Consider the following 24,323-nt stretch of genomic DNA (forward strand, 5'->3'; position numbering starts at 1 on the left):
TCTCTTAAAGCCAACTGCTGGGGAGAGGGGCGGGCAAGACACTGATTTTAGAGCTGTAACTGCAGATAAGTTGCTTCTCTGATAACAGTGGGAATTCATATTGGATGCCGGTATGATTTGTGCATCATCTTGATAGTGCTACAGCTTGTTACATCCCAAAACAGCCAGCTCTCCCAGATATTGTTGTTATGCCACAGGCATTTTAGGGCCTGATATGCCACTGTGGGGTGTTGGGTCGTTCCCATGAGGCTCTAGTTTAAAGAATTATTTAGGGATTCCCAAAGGAATGGGAAGCTGGGTGTCTGTAATTTTGCAGAGTATCAAAGGGGCCATAATGCTAGAAAGAAGACTCCTCACGTGGGCAGGGGAAATGCTGTGATTCAGACAAGACCTGATCAGTTTGGCTCCAGAGGAAACAGGAGAGGAGATTGGGAGGAGACTGATTTACAAGGCCTTCAGCTTTACTAAAGTTTTCTTGTGTTGATAAAACCACACAAAAAGGGTTCCTTTCTTTTATTCCTCATCTCATTTGCCACCCTTTCATCCTCAGAAGCAGCAGCCTGGAAATGGTCATGAGGCAAAGCTTTAATGTAATCACCCACTTTCCTGGATAAACAAAATCTTTTAATCAAATTTCCCTGGGGGTGCTCAGAAGTAGAGAGAAGTCTCATTAGCAGGCTCTGCCAGAAGTAGGGAGGTAATGCTGCTCAATTTAGAGAAATGACAGAGAATTGCTTCTCTAAGGGCTCTTACAAAAAAAAAATATAGCTAGGAAGAAGTGATTTTAGGGGGCAAAGGTTTAGAGACTGAAATTGCTGGCTGTTTTCATGACTATGTTCGCACAGTTATATCTTCTTAGTTTAAGAAATACTGAGCCAAACTCTAGAACTTTATTATCATCACCATCACAACCATCATCCAAAATACCACTTATTGAATATTAACTATGTTCACACACTGTCCCATATATCAGATTATTTAATCCTCATACAGATCCCATGAGGAATTTTTATTTCTATTAAAAGAGAAAGTAGTTGGGCAAGAGACCTGCCAAAGACAAAAGGTTAATAAAGAGCAGAGCCAAAAGTTAAAGCCAGATCAGTCTAACACTAAAACATCTACTCTTAACTCCAACCGTGCTTCTTCTAGCTTAGATTTCCCTTCATAAAGGGCACCGAGAGCTGCCTGAACCCAACACTACACAACATCAAAATGTTTCCACTTACATTATATCATTTGATTTGATTAAAATTCTGTGGAGGAGGTTTAATTGTTTTCATTCTTCTACTGAAGAAAGTGAGGTACAGACAGGATAACTGGTACAATGTCTCCCCATTAACAAGTGGTAAAGCCTATTCTGGACTGAGTTCTCTTGATTTCCTTTCTAACCAACCATCTCATAATGGAGACTTGTACTACAGCAAGAAACATACATTTTAGTATTGAGAACTTCAAATTCAGACAAGAAACTAACCTTGCTCACAAAATGAAAGAATGAAACTGAAAGGATTTCTGATATACTGAAATAAAGAAATGTGAACATACACCTCTTCATGATAAATTACAAGTAACAGAATATACCTGATTGTACACAAGCTATATCAATTAATATATCAATTAATCAGTACTGGAAGGCTCTGTCTATTGGGAGATACCAAGAACATTTGAGAAAGACAGAGCTAGCTAAGATAATACAACAACAAGCTTTTAACTTCAACAATCTTACTAGCAAGAAGCCAGATCTGTACATGATGAAGCAAGTAGAAAAAGAATGAGGACCAGCCCAGGTTTCCAACGACATGCACAGGTGATTTCTTTTCCTTCTTAAATCTCAGGAAGGGGAGTAAAGAAGACTAATGCTTTTGTCTGGTTTCTTTATTTGAACAGAAAAACAAGGATTCAGTGCAACTGGATTCAAGAGGTCTTTATTCCATTTGACCCAAGAAAGGGTCTAAAAGATGATAAAGACAGTGTCACAAACACATCATCACGCTGACTGAATAATAATCAAATACATGGATAGGATCTTATGTTTTTAACTTTTGTAATACATAGTTCAAAACAGATATTCTGCTATAGACAAGGATACCAGCAAGGGCATATAAGATCATACACCTGAGCTTCGAATGACAAAGTTGGAAGCATTAGCAAATTCCAAGACAGGACAATTCTGGAATATAGAGGATATAATGGGCCTAGGGCTGCTATTTAAAGTAATGAAGCATTTTCTCTGCTTTTTGGATTCATTTCACCGAACGATTTCCTCAGCAGGTCAGATATAGATTTGCAGCAAAATGGAAAACATTTTCCAGGAATAAAACAACTGATCCCTAAGGAGCAGCTGACTTAACTTTTCTGAGTAATAAATCTTTATCTGACATGCCGAGATTCCTTGGAGTGCTGTCACTGATATTCTTAACCTCTTTCTAACCTTGACAGACCCTTGTACCTCATATTTACTAAACACTACTGCTGGAAAGCAGTCACTGTGGTAGCTGTATGACCTTGAGCAAGTATTTTACTTCTTTGTGTCTTAGTTTTTTTCTGGCTCTAAAGTTGGAATAAGGATGGTACTTATCTTATGGTGGTGTTAATGAGGATTAAATAAGTGCTTTAAATGGTCCGTTGGCACAGAGGAAGTACTCAATAAACCTCAGCTATTATTATTACCATGCTGTTACATAATATAGCTTTTCCCTGGTATCAACAATGAATAATTGGCTAATTTTTTTCCTTATAAGCAAACCTTTAGCTCAGAATTTTCTAATCTCTTATATGTAAAGAGGAAACAATATCTAAAGCTGGACCCCTGAAGTTCTGGTTTCAGAATGAGAAGAACTAACTGAAGCCACCACATTGTACTTTGTACTTTATATGCTTTCCAAAGTATTTTACATTAATTCATTTGGATCTCCTAACAATGCAAAATGAGTATATCACATTTTATTAACCCAATGTTATAGGAATGGGACAATGAAATCCCAAGCAATGCTATGTTTAATGATTATATTGATACCAAATAGCAGAGAGACCTAAATGCTTAAGTTTATGACCCCCATAGTTGCTCTTTTAACTAGCAAAATAATACATTCTAAGATCCCTTTGGAGTGACTGAAACCATGCTATTCAGAGTTTCCCCTGTTACAACCAAATGTCCTTTTTTTCTCAGGTGCAGGATACCCTTTAGGATGCAACACTACATTTAATTGTCATGTCTTGTTAGGCCCTTCTTGTCTGTGAATGTTTATCAGACTTTTGTTGTTTTTTAAGAACTTGACAGTTTCAAGGAGTACTGGTCAAGTACTTTGCATAATGTCCTTTAATTGGGATTTGTGTGATGTTTTTCTCATGATTTTAGACTGGGGTAATGGCTTTTTGGAAGGAATACCACAGAGGTAAAGCACCATTCTCATCCTATCACATCAAGAGTACATGCTATCAGGGCTGAGGCTGTGGCTCAGTGGTAGAGCGCTTGCCTAACATGTATGAGGCACTGGGTTCGATCCTCAGCACCACATATAAATAAATGAATAAAATAAAGGTCCATACATATAAAAATATTAAAAAAAGAGTACATGCTATCAACATGGCTCATCACTGATGATGTTAACCTTGATAACCTGGCTCAGCTAATGTTTATCAGGTTTCTCCACTGTAAAGCTATTCCCCAGTTCCATATTTCTTGGAAGGAAGTCACTATGAACAGCCTATGCTTCAGGTGGGGAGTATCTACAGAAATTATTTGGAATTTTTCTGTACAGAAGATGTGTCTATTCTCTCCCATTTCTTTATTCATTCCCTTATTCAACCATTTATTTACCGGTAATGAAGGACTCACAGTTATTTATTATGTAGTTTGGGTTATAATCCAATATAATTTTATTTTGCTGCTCAAATTGTTCCAGCTTTGGTCACTGGAAGCTTCTCCATTTGACTCCTTTGTCTGATATAGCCCTAATAATTTTGACATTTTTAAAATTAGCACTTAATTTTTTTTGTGACACAAGATGCTCCAGGCTCATTTCCAGATACTTATTTCCTGCTCTAGTCCACCAGACATTTTTCCAAGAAGTCCTGGTTCCTTTTAGGAGAAACCAAGATCTGGGCACTAGGTGTGCACTCATTCTAATTATTTTTCTGGTCAAATAACCACAACAAAGATATTTCACTTTGGTTACACTGATGTGAACTAGAAACTTCAACAGAAGAACTCAACTCTAGGGACAATAATTTCCCAAATTACTTTTATTTCAAAGAATATTTAGGTCTTAGCATGAAAGAAAATATGCAGAGAACTTTTCATTATTAAACAAACTATCAGGCTTTCTGTGAACCAACATAACATAGTTACAACAGAACTGCAGAAGGAGTCTTAGAATAACAGAGTCATTTGTCGGGGGTCATCAGGGAGAATACTGATAGTATCTTCAGCTTTGCCACATAACAGACACAGCATGGTGTATTCCTAGAACAAGACAAAGTGCATAATTACCTTAAGGGACAGGGAGGAAGGTGCTTCATAACTGATTCTGTTCAGTAAAGCTCTTCTCTACAAATTATCATGGATATTTTTCTGTACATTTGATTAGTTTCTTCAATACCTATTAGCAATGTCTTAGGTTAATTCTACATCTGCCCAGAGCCTTTTGTTTATATAAAGTAAATACATGATAATGTTCTTATTTGGATCCCTAAGTATACGTTCTGTTCTCAGAGCTGTTCTCTTCTAGGATATTTAACATTGATATGTAACAGGAGACAGTGGAAAAGGAGAAAATTCCCAAACTAAAACAAGTTTTTTAATCTACTCTAGGAAAATTGTGTTAAATTCACTAGTATGTTGTGCCTCATACATAAATACCTAACTGCCTAGAATTTCATTTATTTAAGGAGTTTCATGTTTCTTAGACTTCATAAATATCCAGATGTGACAGCAGTGAGTTTAAGAAAAGTCATTAGGCAACGTCTTATTTTCCTAGCTGGCTCTTTCTAGAATATTTAATAAAGTCATAAACAATAGAGACATAATTCTTTTAAACTTTTTGCTTAAAAAGCTTTTTTATCTCCTTTGGGAAAACAAACATTGATCTATATAAAATCTATTAGTATTTCTACAGTTGATGTTGAGGCTGCTGGTTGTGTGGAAATTGGAGAGAAAGGCAGTATATTTCCTGAGCCTGGACAGTCATTAGAGAGGGTCACAGAAGTAAACACTGGCAATGGCACAAAGCCCCAGAAGCAGGCTACTGCCTTTCCATTTCCTACTGTGAGTTCAAAGAAGGGGCTTAGTTGTGGCTCTAGAAAGACTGCTTCTTAATGACCACACAATTTTTTCTATTGATTGATTGACTGTGCTAGGGATTGAATAGGGTCTTGCAAATGTTCTACTGAGACACACATCCAGCGCTCACACTTAATTTTAAATTCTACTCTATACTCAAGAGTAGAAATTCATGGAGGCTAGAGCTCAGAGAATAAATACAAGTCTCATGAATTAAAAATAAAATAAAAATCTATCCTCTCCAAGGACTTTTATTGCTTTCAAATATACCTACTGCTGTAATCCATCAGACATTACTAGCAGGATGGCAACCTCAAGAAAAAAGCAACAGACGCAAAAAAGAAAAACATGTGAAGCTAGACAAGTATCTGAATTTTCAACTACTATTTCCTTTGTCAAGTTTCTCCTCAGTGCCTATGTGCTGTGCAATATGCTAGGTGCACTGGCAGATAAGAAAGAAGGCAAGGACAAAGTGTAACCTTAAAAAACTTAAAATCTTACTTGGAAGAAAAAAACACATTATATCATCTGGCAAGATTATTAAATCAGTTAGACCAATTATACCTATAATCTTTACTGAATAGGCGGTCTGGAATCCAAACTTCATTGTTAAGTCAGTTGTCTGGAATTCAAAAGCAATTTCCCAAAGAAGTGATGTTATGTACTTGACAGTTAGGTTCCCAGGAAAATCTGAAAGTCTTTTAAATTTATATTGTACAAGTGCTATAGAATCTAACCTACAGTAGTGCTTCTGTGGGAAAGTATATCTAGAATTTTAACTTGGGAAGCTAGGAACACAGTTCCCTGTGCTTCCAGGAATATGGTGGGATTAGGACATCTTTTACCAAAACTGGCCAAGTAGGGAGAATAATACTTGCCCTCCCCACCATGCCCCACTGCCCAGTTATTCATGGGAACCCTCAAGGGCTCCATCTGGGCAGGGCCTATGGTTAGAGATTTGGGAGGAAGAATGGGTTGATCACCTTGGGGTGAGATGAGATCTTTTGTTTTATTGTTATCTTTTGTTTATTTGAGGGTCTCTTGGTGCCTATTTTTCTCTGTTAATTCTGACTCCATGTCCTCTCCCCTGGCCCACTGAGGAACAGAAAGCAATCTAACAGGAGTTCCTCTCTTATTCCTTGAGGTAAACACATAGTTCATTTAAGAGTTTTTTTGCCAAGGGATTTTGAAAAACAACCTGTAAACCATTTATAATGTATTTTCTGTTTGAACTCTATAAATCTGTCTCCACCTTACCCACTAGTTTGGCCATCAGAAAAATCTTACCTTGTTCAGTAATTGTATTAAAGTTATTTAAAAAACATAATCCTTTTTTTTTTCATGGCACTGGGGATTGGATCCAGGGCCTTCTGCATGCTAGGCAAGCACTATCACTAAGCTATATGCCCAGGCTTTTAAAAAATTATATTAAATTGTATTCTGAGACAGGGTTTCACTAAGTTGCCCAGACTGCCTTGAACTTGGAATCCTCCTTCCTCAACTTCCCAAGTAGCTGGGATTACAAGCATGTGCTACCAAGTGTGACAAAAACAGAATTCTTATCTTTTAGAGATCTTTTAGAAGTATTTACAGAGATAGCAGTATATTTGGGATTTACTTCAAAATAGTCTTGTGGAGAGATGAGCTAAGAGTGAATTTAAGCAAAGCAACTTGAAGCTGGGCAGTGGAGCTGCTTATTTTTTATTGTTTAAATTTCCCATAAGACATTAGAATAGCTGGGCATGGTGGCGAATGCCTGTAATCCCAGTGGCTTGGGAGGCTGAGGCAGGAGACCGTGAGTTTATTTCAAAGCCAGCCGCAGCAACTTAGCAAGGCCCTAAGCAACTCAGTGAGACCCCATCTCTAAATAAAGTACAAAACAGGGCTGGGTATATGGCTCAGTGGTTGAGTACCCCTGAGTTCGATCTCTGGTATCCCCTACCACACCCACCCACCAAAAGGAGTTGGAATAAAATAAAAGGGTGGGGATGAGGATAATAAGTCATGGTAGCTGAGAAAAAAGAGTTCCTGTGATGATCAGGATGATACAAAAGTTCCAAAGAGGCTATTTACTTGATTAAAAGCCTGATGCAAGTACAAGGAAAGTTCAGAAAAGGGAGAAAGGAACACAGACTGTACCATCAAGAGCAAGAAAGAGACAGAATTTAACTTCCAATAGAAAGAGATATGATTTAATTGGCCTGAAGACAGAAAAGGAACAATTCAAATCAAGGAAAATGCATGAATAAATGTGACATGAAAACAGCAAGCAGGTGACATAGGTAGTAAGAGGGAAAACAACTGTACTTAGAGGTTAAACGGGGAGTGTGGGATGAGATGTTTAAGAAAGATTAATTCCATTGCAGTATATAGAACTACAGTTTAGGGGCTGCTGCAGTAGTTTAGGTTTGAGTGGGTATGGTTGTTGACATGGAAGATAGAAGTTAAGTAGTTTAGTCAGAAGCAAAAGATAAAAGGAGGGCAGGTAGGGTGTTACGCTTGGAGAAGGAGATTTGGAAGATCTAAGATTGAGTGCATGTGTGCTCACTATAGGAGGAAGTATAGTGAAAGTTCCTGACCAGAGACCAAAGCTCAGGGGTATCATGGAAAAATAGGAAAGGAAATGAGAAAAAAGCAAAGGAGGGCTGGGAGTGTAGCTCATTGGTAGAGCATCTGCCTCTCAAGTGTGAGGCACTACGTTCAATCCTCAGCACCATATAAAAATAAATAAAGATATTGTGTCCAACTACAACTAAAAAAATATTTTAAAAAAAGCAAAGGAGCAGTTAAAGTGATTTAATAAAAGAGAAGAAAAAGTCAAGTGCTATTGACCCCAAGGGAAGAAATACTGCAAAAAGATAACAGTGGTTAACAAAATCAGATCCAGAGAGATGTTAAGAGAATTAGGAACAGAGGCAAAAATCACTAATCATTGGTTAGACTATAGGAAACCTAGGGGACAGTAGTTCAAATCAAACAAAAATGAAAATCAGTTTGTAGGTATTTAAGAGGAATATAGGGAAATAAGGAGAACAGTAAGTCTTTATATAGACCTACTCAAATAAAGAAACAAAGAAAGGAAAGAAATGATTATAGGATGAATCACAGAGGTAGCGAAGTAAAATAAAAGAATTTAAGTTTATTTTTAACAAATAAAAAAGAACTAAATATGTTTAATGTAAAAAAAATTTTTTTAAATCCCATGGGGTCGGTGGGAAGAGGATGCTAGAAAGAGTCAACGTGATTGATGAGGAAATGACATGGGGTATCATTAGAGAGGAGAGAATAAAAATCTCCCTCTCTGATAGAAGAGAGGGAAGAGTCTAAAGCTGGGACACTGTCACCCATGTTGTAGGTAAGGAAGAGTCATGGGAAATAAGAGAAAAGGAAGCTGAGTCAGCCCAGGGAGAATCCTGAAATGAGAAGCTTGGATATTATACCACAGCTAAAGTTGAGCCATGGGAAAACAAAAATCCTCTGATGGTAGAGTACAGAATATGGACTGGGGGAAGTAGCTGTTGGGTGAGGAGACTGGAGATAGAGTCTGTTTTAAAAGAGTTCTTCTGAAAGCACTTCACCCTGTCTAGGCATTGTGACTACCAGCTATCTTCCTTTACCTTTTTCTGGGACATCTTTGTAGACTGCTGCATTCAGTCATAAAGGAAAACCAGTATAGAATAAAATATTTTATTTGTATGTGGTGCTGAGGATAGAACCCAGTGCCTCTCGCATGCTAGGTGAGGGCTCTACCTCTTGAGCCACAACCCCAGACCATGACATTGATTTAAATGGCTCTGTCGGGACATAAACAGACAATCTCAATATCCATTCGGGGGCTCTAAAAAGCTCATAGGAGCTTTTGGCAAATAGCTTGAAGCACCCTCCTTTCCTTCTATAAAATGACACAGCTGTATCTTTAAGCCCATGATATGTTTATTCCCTTATTTGGCTACTACTAATTCAGTGAGATCTTGATTTTGCCCTAAGTCACACATTCTTATAAATATTTTAAGGCATAATTTTTGGAGGTTGAAGAGTTATAGTTAAGATGTTATTTAGATTAACTGCACATATCAGACTATGACAGGTGACTAAGTACTTTCCTCCATGTTAAGAGTGAATGAGAGGGGTTATACTGTTTTTTGATTCTGTTATGGGAGTTTTTTTTTTTTTTTTTTAATTAAAGTACTACTCAAATTTAAAGGATTTTTTTTTTAAAAAATTCCCTTGACAACTAAAAGTTCTGAACTTTATATCCTAGGGATAAACATGTAGCTCATACAAAATAAGTAACTCAACCTGAAGGCTTAAAAGTAGAGGCAGTGAGGAACAATAAAAGGTTCTAGTTTGTCCTAGGTCTCCCAGATTCAGCTTTTCTTCCTCATCATCAGACCTATGAATAGCCCTGCACTATTGGCCATAAACTCCACAGACTTCCTCACATGCTCTCACAATTGCATGAACACAAGTCCTTATAATAAATCCCTAATTCTGTACTGGTTCAACTTTTCTCCTTCCACCTTGATATATCAATTTTATAATTTTATTTGACAAATGATATTACAATTTCTTACCAAGACTAAGACTACAGCATTGTTCAACTGTATATACCAACTAGGGAAAACAAAAATAACCCCTATTTAATTTCTTCTCCAATTTTTAATCCCTTGAAAAATCACTTACTTTTCTTTGAGAACAACATGAATTAAAGTATTTTTATATTAAAAAAATAATATTCTTACTGGAATTTCCATGCCCAGCAATTATAGTTAGGTGGACTGGCCAACATTTAAAGTCAACAGTTGTGCCATCACAGAATGGCAAAGAAAAAGGAAGCACAATAGTAAATTCATAAGAAGTCATAATGGACTACTTGTTTTTTTTAATCGTTTTTTTAAAAATATTTGTTTTTTAGTTTTAGGTGGACACAATATCTTAATTTTATTTTTATGTGGTAATGAGGATCAAACCCAGTGCCTTATGCATGCTAGGCAAGCACTCTATCACTGAGCCTCAACCCCAGCCCCAATGGGCTACTCTTTATAAATAAAAATGACAGTATTGAGCTCTCATTTGTAAGGCACACATTTTGATTTGAGACTTTCATGAAAACAGGTTTGCACAGATCCATCCATATTTAAAGTTTTTCTCTCTCAGCTTGCACAAGGAAAAGAGAAGGATGGTCTCTTAACAGTTGCTAGAACTTAATTTACAAAAAAACTATATCTAGATTATCAAAGTGATTTTTAATATCTGCCACTCCCCAAATAATATACCCTTAAATTTATACATTTACCTGAAATTCATCCATGATACTGAACGTATACTCATGTCTGGCAACTACATGATGACAGTTCTTACACAGATCTGCCAAAACAAAGAGAGACTTACGTAATTAAATTAAAATAGTAAAATTTCTATTCTTAGCATGATATCACTTAAGAAGAATATTAACTCTTATCATATGCAACACAGCAGGAAACCCATTATTAGATTGACTTTATTGAGAAATCCAGAATCTGTCATGTAGCAACACCATATACCTGGGTCTAGACTTAGAGGTTTAATGTACATTTATTAATTCCCATTGAAAGCTGTCTAAGATAATCAATTAACAGATTACTTAAATGTGTTTTTTAAGCTAGCTGGGTCTATCTAACTAAGTAAAAGCTTTTAGTCTCAGAAGTGACAGTAACGGTATTATTGTAACCAAACATAAATAAAAACCAATCTGGACACTGAGTGAATTTAATGGTAACCAAAGAATCTAATAAAAACAATGTAATAACAACTATGATTCATTGCATGCTTATCATATGCTAGATATTTTTTAAATCCTTTACCTGTTTACTCACTACATCTTTCCAAAAAACAACTGACACTATCATTACCACCTTTTTAGAAACAAGGAAATAAAGGTACACTGTAGTTAAGACAACCACTTAAGTAGGAGGCTTTGGAACCATAATTTAAGCCCAAACCCTCTGGCTCCAGAGCCCTTGCTCTTACTCCAGTGTCCTATTGTACTCCCTGGAATAAAACAGTTTAAAGGGATATATGCTTAAGAAGAAAGAAAACCATTCCTCTTAGAACACTCTTCAAGTATTTGAGTCTATTCTGCAGTCCTGGTGTCTTTCATACCCTCTTTCAAAATTTCAATATTTGCGTAATTAGTCCTCATATATATTCAGAACATACTGAAGAACGTGGAGACAAGCAAAAAGGGGGCTATAAATGGTTTAAATATCTGTCACCATGTCTGGGCACCAGACATATACTAAATTCACTCATAGAAATTCTTAGCACCAACCTCAGAAATTATTTATTTTTATTATACATAGTTTATTTGGTTTCCCAGCATTGAGGACAAGGAGTAGCATAAGAAAGTAGCAAAGTTATAGAAGCAAAAGAAAAACAGACCAAAAAAGTTCAGACTGGGGTTGTGGCTCAGTGGTAGAGCACTTGCCTAGTATGCCTGAGGCACTAGGTTCGATCCCTGGCACCACATACAAATAAAACAAATAAAATAAAGGTATTGTGTCCATCTGCAACTAAAAAAATATTTTTAAAAAAAAGAGTCTGAAAAAAAATCGCATTTCAGGGTCATTTAGTATAGGGGGTGGAAAGCCCTATACATTTTAATAGCTGCTCCAAAGACATCAATAGATTACATTATAATAGTAGAAAGTGAAAATTCATATAGATGATCCTAAGGTTTATTTTTTTTAAGTCCCTGTATCTTGTTTAAGGTAATATAAAGGCTTTTGGAATGTCCCTGAAAAAAATAATTTAATACAAAAAATTGGAGCCAGAATCATAAGCTGCAGTTACCTGCAAAAGTCACTTATGTATCTGGGTGTGTTAGTGCATGCCTGTGATTCCAGTGACTCAGGAGGCTGAGGCAGGAAGATGCCAGCCTGAGCAAATTAGTGAGACCCTGTCTGAAAATAAAAAACAAAAGGGCTAAGGATGTAGGGATGTAGCTCAGTGGTAGTGTCCCTGGATTCAACCCTCAATAGTGGGGGGGGGGGGGGGGAGTCATTTATGTGAGCAGGGCAGGTTGGTTCAGGAGGCAAAGCCAAGTTCAAGGCCAGCCTCAGCTATTCAGGAACATCCTGTCTCAAAAAAACAAACAAATAAATAAAAAGGGCTGGGATTATAGCTTAGTGATATAGCATTCCTGAGTTCAAACCCCAGTACCTACCTACCCTCCAAAAAAATAATTCATGTAGAATATTTGATGATACTACATAAAGAGGTGTTAACTATATTTTCTTCTTAAAAACCTAGTTCATAACTGAGTATTGCTAAATGACTGAAAGAGGCCTCAGAATAATTTGCATAACATATCAACTTCCAAAAGCTGATATCTGCTAACAGACTGGCATTAAAAAAAAAAAAAAAGAAATCTCTCCTAATTACTCAGGAGGCTGAGGCAGGAGGATTCAAAGTGTGAAGCCAGCCTGAGCAATGTAGGGAGACCATGTCTCAAAATAAAGAATAAAAAGGACTAGGGATGTAGCTCAATGGTAGCGTACTTGCTTAGCATGCACAAGTCCCTATGTTTCTGCCACATCGATGTTCATAGCAGCACAATTCACAATTGCTAGACTGTGGAACCAACCCAGATGCCCTTCAATAGATGAATGGATAAAAAAAATGTGGCATTTATACACCATGGAGCATTACGCAGCACTAAAAAATGACAAAATCATGGAATTTGCAGGGAAATGGAAGGCACTAGAGCAGATTATGCTTAGTGAAGCTAGCCAATCCCTAAAAAACAGATACCAAATGTCTTCTTTGATATAATGAGAGCAACTAAGAACAGAGCAGGGAGGAAGAGCAGGAAGAAAAGATTAACATTAAACAGAGACATGAGGTGGGAGGCAAAGGGAGAGAAAAGGGAAATTGCATGGTAATGGAGGGAGACCCTCATTGTTATACAAAATTACATATAAGAGGTTGTGAGGGGAATGGGAAAATAAACAAGGAGAGAAATGAATTACAGTAGATGGGGTAGAGAGAGAAGATGGGAGGGGAGGGGAGCGGGGATAGTTGAGGATAGGAAAGGTAGCAGAATACAACAGTTACTAATAGGGCATTATGTAAAAATGTGGATGTGTAACCGATGTGATTCTGCAATCTGTATTTGGGGTAAAATTGGGAGTTCATAACCAACATGAATCTAATGCATGAAATATGATATGTCAAGAGCTTTGTAATGTTTTGAACAACCAATAAAAAAAAAAAAAAGAGAGAAAAAAAAAAAGTCCCTATGTTTAATCCCCAATTCAGGAGGGAAAAAAAAAAAAAAAGAAACCTCTACTTACGATCATAGGTAACTATTTCTTCTCCGTCTTCCTCTTTAAGGGACTTGTTTGTGATCAGCATAAAATCCCTCTTACTGCATACTGCACAGCCTGTAAAATTCAGTAAGAAAGATCCATTCTCCAGACAGGTGTTACCCTAAAATATCAGAAATAGGAATTCAATTTTCTTACATTTTGAGTTTTTTTGTTTTTGTTTTTAAGTGTGTGTGGTTTTGTTTTGTTTTGTATGAGGGATGAGGCCCAGGGGTACTTAACTATGTGTCCAGAACTTTTTATTTTTTATTTTGAGAGAGGGTCTTGCTAAATTGCTTAGGGCCTCCCTAAATTACTGAAGCTGTCCTCCAACTTCCCATCTTCCTGCTTCAGCCTCCTCAGTCACTGGGATTACAGGTGTGTCATCATGTCCAGGACTACAGTTTGAAATCTTTGATGAAAACAATTAATAGGCTTAAAATTTTCCAGAGACAAATATATATATATATATATATATATATATATATATATATGGTCAGAATTTACTTGCTTTAAGGCTATAATAAGTAAGTTTTGAAATTACCAGCTCTCCTAGATAATACTGATATATATATAAATAAAATAAAATCGAAGCAATGTTGGTGTATAAGTCTCTGAGGGCTGCAGCTGTGTTTAATAGAGAACTAAGTCCTATGTGAATACACGACCAATGTAATTCCACATCATCTATAACCACAAGAGTGGGAAGTTATACTCCATGCATATATGTCAAAATACATTCTACTGTCATGTATAAATAAAAAGAACAAAATTTTAAAGAAGAATAGAAAAAAGAGAACTAAGTACAAATAGACATAGAAACAATAAGGAAACCTTAATAATACAAAATATATAAAGGAAAAATTAGAAAAATTTAAAAGCCTACTATTAAATGAGGCATATCATAAAACTAGAATTAAAAATTCAACTAAAATAGAAAGATTGAGCCCATGCTAAAGATGATCTCATTTACTATGATGTTAAATTGATTATTGACAGCCTTTTTCTTAAGCTTTAATAGAACCACAAAATAAACAAAAGTATCTAGATCTACAGATGTCAATCTTTTACATATGATTCAGGCAGAGAAGGCAAGTTCTGCAATTCATCAGACTAACATAACAGCATTCAAGAAAGAAAGAGTTTTGCTTCATCACTAAGAAATTATAAACAACTCGTTTTCCCGATTTAAGGAAAATCTTTGCTAAAGGCTTATAAATAATTGTTAAGAATTAAGTCATTTTACAGATAATCTAGTCTAATTCCACGCAACAAATTTAGAGTATTTTTAAATAGTTAATATGATTACAAAATCATTAGAATCAACATTTTCTCTAACGCTTTTATGTGGCTGATACCATGCAAAGCACCATGGAGGATTCAAGGATGAGCCAAAGAAGTTTCCAACTTCATGGAATTTAAGAAATATCAGGGAATTAAGACCCACCTTCAATGACACAATGAAGTCTTCCTGGATTCCCAGAAGTACAATTAATCTCTCCCTTCTGAGAGGCTTCTTAGTTCTATGTATTGAGGATGAGATTAGCTCTGGTAGAAGCAAATTTGCTGGGTGCTATGGCACACACTTATAATCCCAGAAAGTTGGGAGGCTAAGGCAAAAGGTACAGAAGTTTCACCAGCCTCAGCATTTAGTGACACCTTGTCTCAAAATAAAAAATAAAAAGGAGAGGGGATGCAGGTCAGTGGTAAAACATCCCTGGGCTAAATCCTCAGTAATAAATAAACAAATAAATAAATTTTACTGAGGTATAATTTACAGACAAAAAAATCTCACATATTTTAAGGGCACAGGTGAGTGACTTGTGTAACAAATGTGTATACCCACATAAGCACTATCCCTATCAAAATACAGAATATTTCTCTCTCTTCAGGAAGTTCCTTCATGCTTTGCAGTTTATCTCCAACCCATATCAGGCACCCAATAATCTGATTCTCTCTCTACAGTCTTGCATGTTCCAGAATTTTACATAAACAGAATTATTATACTCTTTTGTATCCAGTTTCTTTTGTTCAACATAATATCTGTTATTCATCTATGTGGCTGAATATATTGGTAAAGTTCAATTCTTTTTATTGCCAAGTAGTATTCCATTGTATGGATTAATTCCTGTTGATGGACATTTGGGTTTTTTCACTTTGGGGCTAGTAAAAATAAAGCAACTATGAAGATTCATGTACAAGTCTTGTGTGCATATGTCTTCCTTTCTCTTGGGGAAAGAATCTAGAAATGGAATTGCTAAATTCTTTGCTAAAAATGGTATATTTAATTTTCAGAAACTGGCAAATTGTTTTCCAAAGTTTTTCACTTTACATTCTCATCAATGCACTGAGTTCCAGTTGTTCCATATATACACTGATACCAGGTTTGTCTTTTTTACTTTAGCCATTCTAGTGATGTAAAGCGGTAAAAACTCATTATCATTTAAACTTACATTTCCCTGATGACTAATGGTGGAGAAATATTTTTGTGATGCCTATTAAAATGTCTCTTTATGTGAAGTGTCTATTCAAGTCTTTTGCCCATTCTTTGTTGTTTATCTTCTTATACTGAGTAATAAAAGTTCTTTATATATCTTTGATACAAGTCATTTGCTGAATACATTATGCCATATTCTCTCCTTGTCATTAATTTGCTTTCTTTTTTGTGTTTTTTGTTTTTGAGATGCTGGGGACTAAACTCAGGATCTCATACATGCTAGGTAAGTGCTCTATTACCAAGTCAATCTCCAGCCCTAGTTTGCTTTCTTTTTTTAATGATGTTCTTTGAAGAACAGTGTTGAGCTTTTAAAAGTCCAATTTATTCTTTTCTCTAATGATTTGTGCTTCTTGTCTCCTAAAACATCTTTGCTTATCCCCAAGGTTGAACAGATTTTTCTCCTATGTTTTCTTCTAGAAGTTTTATAATTTAAGCTTGTAAGTTTAGGTTTATGACATATTTTGAAATAATTTGATTTGAGGTAATGATCAAAGTTATATGGATATCCAGTTGTTCCAGCCACGTTTGTTCAAAGACTATCCTTCCATTGAATTATAATGGTGCCTTTGTAGAACAAATAACCACATAAATAAGGGTCTACTTTGACTACTCTGTTCTCTTGACTTATTATCTAGCTTTGCACTCATGAAACATTCTTTTGATTGTAGCTTTACAATAAGAATCTAAATCAGATAGTTTATATACTATAATCTACCTATTAAAGGTTCTTTTCATTTTCATAAAAAATTTTAGAATCAGTTTATAAATTTTTACAAAAAAAAAGCCTGCTGTAATTTGAATTGAGACTGCCTTGAATATATAAAAGATAACTGCTAAGGACTTCAAGAAATTAAGGAAAGCAATACAGTCATAAAAGAACTAAAGAATTTTAAATACTAATTACAAATAAATAGAACTCTGAACTAGATTTCACACAGAAACACAGCTACCTTATACAGTGTGGCCTGAACTCTATAATGTGACCTTGTAAGTAGGTAGGCAGAATGTAAACTCTAAGGAAACACAGGGAAGAGAAAGATATTTGCATCTGTTATGTGGTAAGTAAATAAATATTTGAAATGACAAATTCCAAGTATGGTATGTAAGAAACTTAAGAGCCCTAGTCATTTAAAGAAATGAGGGTAAACTTCATTAGTAAGACAGCTCTTCCATTAGACTATTAATATTCAAATTTGGGAAAGTAAACTAAAGTATAGGAAGCTTTTGAAGTTTCTATAATGACAGGGAAACAAAGATTGCAATCCAAATCAATTCCATAGTAAGAGTGAACTGTAACAGTTTCAAGAATAAGAGGAAAAAGTCAACACGTTAAGTGCCTTTAAAAAATGGGATTCAGACTGGGTGTGGTGGCACACGCCTGTAATCCCAGCGACTCCAGAAGCTGAGACAGGAGGATCACAAGTTCAAAACCAGCCTTAGGAAAATGTGAGGCACAAAAATAGGGCTGGGGATGTGCCTCAGTGGTCGAGTGCCCCTGAGTTCAATCCCTGGTACCCACCACCGCCCCAAAAAAAGAATGTGATTCAGATAAATCCTGGTTGAAGAGTTGTAAAGGTAAACAAGTATGCAAAAAGAAATGGCTGAAAACTATGATTATAATTAGTATGGCAGTACAGATGATAATCAATGTGACAATTACAACATAAAGTCTCATAAACTTGTGAAATCAGCAATTATTTTGACAAGAACTGGACAAATTTGTTTTTTTCTGGAAAAGTATTATTTCAGATGGTACATGTGAATGTAGCTATAAATAAATGTAAGTTAATGTTTATGTAAGTTAATGTATATGCTTTGCAGGAAAATTTTTAAATTAAAAATGGAGGAACCCAGCAAAGTGGCACAAAGCCTTTAAGCCCAGTTACTTAGGAGGCTGAGGCAAGAAGATCACAGGTTCAAAGGCCAGCCTCAGCAATTTAGACCCTGTCTCAAAATGAAAAATAAAAAAGCGCTGGGACATAGCCAGTGGAGTGCCCTTAGGTTCAATCCCCAGTACTGCAAACATACATATATACACACATGACTAGAAAATATTTGGCTGGTAAAGCACTTTCCTAGCATGTAAGAGGTCCTATGTTCAATACCCAGCAATGAAAAGAAAAAGAAAAAAAAAAGAACATATTTTTCAAAGAACTAGCAGCTTTGGTTTGTGATTTCTTTATAGCTTTTCAATTTTGTATTTCATTAACTTCCAATCTTTATTTCCTTCCTTCTGCTTGATTTATATTTAGTTTGTTCTTGTTTTTCCTCTGTTATGAAAGTTTAGTGAAAGTTTAATTATTGATTCATGATTATTCTTTTTTAATACAGGCATTTAAACCCTCAAATTCTAAAAATGCAGAATATCATTTTAAAATACCTGTCCACATACAATTGTTTTAGTAATTACAGATTCAACTCAACATTTAATTAAATTAGATTTGTCTAATTCTATGAACCAGGTAACCATTTGAGTACATAAACTTAGATGGGTTAGGTTTTTCTTTTTTTAACAGATACAACATTTTTATTTTATTTATTCATTTTCATGTGGTGCAGAGGATTGAACCCAGTGCCTTGCACATGCTAGGCAAGCGCTCTACCACTGAGCTACGACCCCAGCCCCTTGATGGGTTAGTTTTAAAACACATAATTTTAAATTTAAACATCACTAATGCACAATTGATTTTTTCCCTCTGATTAATCTAAATTAACTATTTCTGCATTGCTGTTGAATTACTAAAATGTTTAAAGCTGAAACTTAAAATATGTGAAACAGGTTTTTGTTTCCAGTTTGATTTGAAAAATATTTTATTATGATTTTGGCCTGTTCAGTTATTATGAAAAATACAATACAGTTCTAGTTCCAAGTGGTTTGTTAAATACTTTTCTGATAGAAAACATTTTTTTAGTTCATAGTTGAGCAAAAATCCATTTGGGTTCAGAAAATTAGTATGGTTCATTTCCAACTAGATTCATGCTTGAGTTCAATTCTCAGTGTAACATTACAAGCAAGTAGGTCAGAGACCTGTTAGGATTTCATGTATTTCTAGTCTGTGAAAAACATCCAACACAAAACACCGGATAACTTTATGTAACAAAAAATAAATAATTAAATATTACTTACTTTCTGTGCACTTAGAGCTTCTGGAGAAGCTAATCTATTTTCTCTGCCAATCTTTTTTGAATTAGTGGACCATATTTGCTGCCAACATTTTATTACTCTTTCCTTCACTAAGCTTGAGCAAAGTGGTTTCTACTCTGTCCTTAAACTTCAAAAAATTCCAGAGTTGAAAGGGTCCCTGAGATGCTAAATTGTCAGTCAGGAAGACAACTCAATTCCTCTAAATGTTATTCATTCCCTTTTTGAACATCTGTTATAAAGTTCCTTATTCTGATTCAAAGTCTACAAACTCATAACACCCACCCACTACTTATTTCTAAATCTGTTTTCTGAAATTAAAAAAAAAAAAGTTTAGCTGAGCATTGTGGCACATGCCTATAATCCCAGCAGCTCGAGGGGCTGAGACAGGAGGATCACGAGTTCAAAGCCGGCTTCAGCAAAAGCGATGCACTAAGCAAAGTGAGACCCTGTCTCTAAATAAAATACAAAATAGGGCTGGGGATGTGGCTCAATGGTCGAGTGCCCCTGAGTTCAATCCCCAGTACCAAAAAAAAAAAAAAAAAAAAAAGTTTAATTCTTCCTTATGATAGCCCTTTAATTATTTCAGGAGAGAATAAAAGCAGAGAAAAAGTGCTTCAGAGCACTTTTCTTGAGACTTTAAAATTTCTATTTCCTAAATTAATTTATTCTCTGAAACTGAGTCTTTGGTTCTCCACATTCTTTTCCTTAGAGAACAAATTCTTTCTATTTTGACACTTTGATTTGGCTGACTCATCTTTCTGAATCTTACAGACAGATACATCTTTGTTATTTGCAATGCTATATCTTTGACTCCTCAGATGTTAAGTTCTCAATCTCAACCATAACAACAATTTAACCATTTGCTCCCCACTCGATTTTTCTTCCCATATACCTACAATTTCTGTAATAATACTTCCAACTTCCCAGTTGCGTAGACTAAAAATCTCTTCCATTCTTCTCCCCAACACTGTATTGGTTGAGTCCTATTAATTCTTTCTTTGAAATCAGGCCTTCACTATCTCATGGCTATACTGTTGCCATGCTCTACAGAAGTCTCCTTTCCTACTCCCCTCACCCCATCATCCCAACATACAGCCAAGATTCATTTTCCTAATAAGAGATTTTAGATCATTTCCCTATTCACTATTACAGTGATGGTTGCCTATAGTAATGTCTTAATATGATTTAAATCTTTCAATTGGTTCCACTCTTAAGAATTCAACCTAATCTCTGTAATGCCCTCTATTGAAAACTTTCCCAGCATGGTCTAATATGTAATGTTCTTTATTAGATTCATAAAAATCTTTCTAAATTAAAACAATGTATATAATAGAACACAATTCAGAAAAACATATGAAACAAAACATACATAAGTATAATAAATAATTACAAAGCGAACATCCCTAGAATCACCACCCAAGTCAAGAAGTAAATACTGGGGCTGGGGATGTGGCTCAAGCGGTAGCGCGCTCGCCTGGCATGTGTGCGGCCCGGGTTCGATCCTCAGCACCACATACAAACAAAGATGTTGTGTCTGCCGAAAACTAAAAAATAAATATTAAAATTCTCTCTCTCTCTCTAAAAAAAAAGAAAGAAAGAAAGAAAGAAAACTTCCAGGAAAAACTGAATAAGCACAGTTAAAAAAAAAAAAGAAAGAAAATACTGCTTTGCACCCCCAAAGACGTCCCCTCATGTGACCATTCTTTTTTTTTTTTGTAGTTGTAGACAGACAGAATGTCTTTGTTTTATTTGTTTATTTTTATGTGGTGCTAAGGATCAAACTCAGTGCCTCTGCATGTGCCAGGCAAGTGCTCTGCCATTGAGCTACAGCCCCAGCCTCTTATGTGACCATTCTTGATCACACCCTAATCCTTTAGCAGTAATCAATATTAAGACTAATATAATCACTTGCTTTCTTTTATTGTTTTACCACCCAGGAACATTCTTAAATAATACATTTCATTTTATTTTGAATTACACTGTGTTCTTTTATCAACACTGTATTTGTAATACTTAATTCCAGTTGTTGTATGTAATTTTGGTGTATTTTTATTACTCTAATTCGGGGTTCCTCAACTGCATAAAATTTTGTGTTGTGGTGGCTATCCAGTGTATTGCAAGATGTTTAGCAGCATTACTGGTCTCTACCCATCAGATGTGAGGAGTGGTCTACCCATTGTAACAACCAACAATGTATCTAGATATTGCTAATATCCAGTGGGAGACAAAGTCATTCCTGGTAAATAACCACTGCTCTATATCATTCATTTCCATCACTCATTCTTTTATGATGTTCCATTCTACAAAGTTACTTTTCCAGTCTACTACAGAAAATTGCCCTTCCAAACTTTCTTATACATATGTCCAAGAGAATTTACACATGCGTTTTTCCAGAATGAGAACCGCTGGGTCATTTCAGTGGGCACAGCTTTACTGTATAATGCTAAACCTTTTTTCCCAAAGTGGTTGTACCATATGAGAACATACACTATAGAATCTTCTCAAAAGACTAAATAATGCTCATAACATATTGAGAGAAGAAAAAACACTATAGAGATTTTCTTACTCCCAACCCATGCAAGAATTCTTGCTCTTGTTATTTCCCCCCAGTCTTCAGCTCCATGTTTCCTTCTTTTCTACCTAATCACAACTATGTTTCAAGTCGTGGCGATAGTCCACAATTTTTGCGGGGATGGGGGGTAGCAGTGCTATCCCATACCCTATTACTCTCTCCTCTCTCTAAACTTCATTTTATACATGGTTTGTCCTTTCATTTCCGTTAGCCACTTACTCCTCCACACTGTAAATTCTTCAGCAGCACATTCTTTCATAGCCTCACAAAGTGACCTATACACACGTGAATGTTCAATAAGTATGCCCTCAATTAACAAAGCTCTACAAGGTCTGAAACCACCTGGGCCTGAGAGAAACAGAGATTTAAAATAAAGTAACAAGCTGGTCATCCCAGCGATTCTCAGGAGGTCGAGGCAGGAGGATCACAAGTTCGAGGCCAGCCTCTGGAACTCTGGATCTGGGCTGGGGATGTAGCTCAGGGGTAGTGCGCCTCAGGTTCAATACCCAATATATATGAATGAACGAACGAATGAAGGTAGCAACTGGGAAACTTGAATTCTAGTTCTGGCTCTCATATTACCTAGAATGTGAATTTGGACAAATTATTCCTCTCTGAGCATTAGTTTCATCATCTGCAAAACTGGGTTAGAAGGGATGACCAAGGAGGTCCCCTCCAGCGCTAGAATTCGGTAAGAAAATCGAACTGCATCAAATCAAGTTTGAGGACAACCCGGGGTGGGGGGCTGCTGCCTGGGTGGTGCTGGTGCTGAGGCTTCCTATGAGGTCCCCGGGCGCTCAAGAGAACGGGAATGACGGCTGATGTCAGCCACCGGGGCGGGGACCGACGGGTATGGACCGCCACACTCAGCCTTGCTGACCTAGGCCTAAATACAGCCACGGGGTCACTGCAATCCACAGCGCAGCCAAGTCTGCCCAGCGCCTGGCCGGTCGGGAAGGGCGGCCGGAAGCATGAGCAGCCTCAGGGCTGGCCGCGTGGGGTAGGTTCTCGGCGAACTCCTGCTCACCCGATTTGGATACTCTTTCTCCACACAGTCCCCACACATCGCGACGCCGTTTTATAAGGAACGTCCTCCACCGCTTCCGGGAAGTCGAAACCTCGCGATAGCTGAGAGACGGTGGCCGCATGCGCCCCATGTGTCCGACCCTGGGATATTTGGCCTCGCGAACAGATTCAAAGTCTCCGCCCCCTAGCAACTGTTGTTAAGACAAGGTGCACCAGGGTCTCCCGGGCTACACTGCGGGCCTGGGTGTCCGACGTCAACAAACTTCTGAGAAAGGGGAAATGCCCCAGGACCCGCAGATGTGGCGGAAAGGGAAAGTGGGTCTTGGACTGAGCTCACTTTTAAATAGGCGCCTACCGAGCTTAGGCTGCCAGGAAGGCCAATCCCAACAGACAAGAGAATTGTTTTTCGCTGCTTCTGCCTACTCCGCATATAAAACGGAAATGAAAATACTTTATTCTGTACCATTCTTAGGGCAGAGAGAGTGATTTGGGATCAGATCTTGGTGGGTGATTAAACAATAGCTGAAGTGTTTAAAAAGAGGCGTTTGGAGCTCTTCAGAGAATCTCCTAAAAAGAGCACTTAAAATGTTAATAAATGACCATCCTGGCGTCCTCTATAGGACCTAAAAGTGGAAAACATGTTTCTATCTCTTTCTGTATCACAGAAGCACCTCAGTGGTGGGCAGGTACTATGTAAACAGAAAGCCAGCATTATTTCCTGATCCTCCTTTGGTTCTCCAAATGCTTATGACTGACACCTTGCCTCTTCCTTTCCCTCTGTATTGAAAGCATCTTATTCACAATGATATAATTAACCTGAATACAGATCTCCAAACTCTGTCTCTGTGCTTCTGATATACCCATCTTCATCATACTCTGCTGCTCCAATGGAGACATTTAATGGGAACATCAACATCATCCCTTAACCCTATAATATTGCTGTCAAATCAATAAAGAAAGATTGGGGAGCATATGAGACTTTGGGATCTCTCTTCTTTAGAGAAGACCCTAATAATCATTTCAAAGCAAGCCAGTTTAACTGGGTTTTCTAATATGGTAATATGTCTCCACTGGAGCATTGAAATAACCTTTAGTATCTCAGCCTCTGGGAAAGATCTGCAATGGTTATTGAAAAAAATCACACCTATGATTTTCAGTACACTGTACAAACTAGTGATATCAGAGTTTATTCTTGGAATAATTATAATGCCTTCCATTTGTCTGACATTTTCAACAACCTTTCAAAGTGTTCTCATTTTCATTTCTAATTTGGTGCAATTACAGCCCCATAAGACTGGTAAGAAAAGTATGTGCCCCCCCCCCCCTTTCAGATAAGGAAATGAAGGAAATAGTTAAAGGTCTTGTCTTTGGTGACAGAATTATTCAGAAGTTAGCCAGGACTAGAACCCTTGTTCCTATTCTTGGCTTAACTTCTTTCTAACACAGTAGCCACCAGC

The 24,323-nt window shown here is 36.7% G+C and overlaps 1 protein-coding gene across 1 annotated transcript; it reads right to left on the reverse strand.

Annotated features, from left to right (window-relative positions):
* Positions 1 to 1,909: 1,909 nt before the first annotated feature.
* Positions 1,910 to 22,974, reverse strand: Churc1 (churchill domain containing 1). Its single transcript, XM_027929447.2, has 4 exons — positions 22,868 to 22,974; positions 13,615 to 13,750; positions 10,578 to 10,648; positions 1,910 to 4,465 (listed from the first exon to the last, which is right to left on the reverse strand). Exons 1-4 carry the CDS (start codon positions 22,904 to 22,906, stop codon positions 4,373 to 4,375), a joined length of 339 nt encoding a protein of 112 aa, XP_027785248.2. The 5' UTR covers positions 22,907 to 22,974; the 3' UTR covers positions 1,910 to 4,372.
* Between the last annotated feature and the right edge of the window lie 1,349 nt (positions 22,975 to 24,323).

Source organism: Marmota flaviventris, chromosome 2 (assembly GCF_047511675.1).
Source record: "Marmota flaviventris isolate mMarFla1 chromosome 2, mMarFla1.hap1, whole genome shotgun sequence".
NCBI classification, from domain to species: Eukaryota; Metazoa; Chordata; class Mammalia; order Rodentia; family Sciuridae; genus Marmota; species Marmota flaviventris.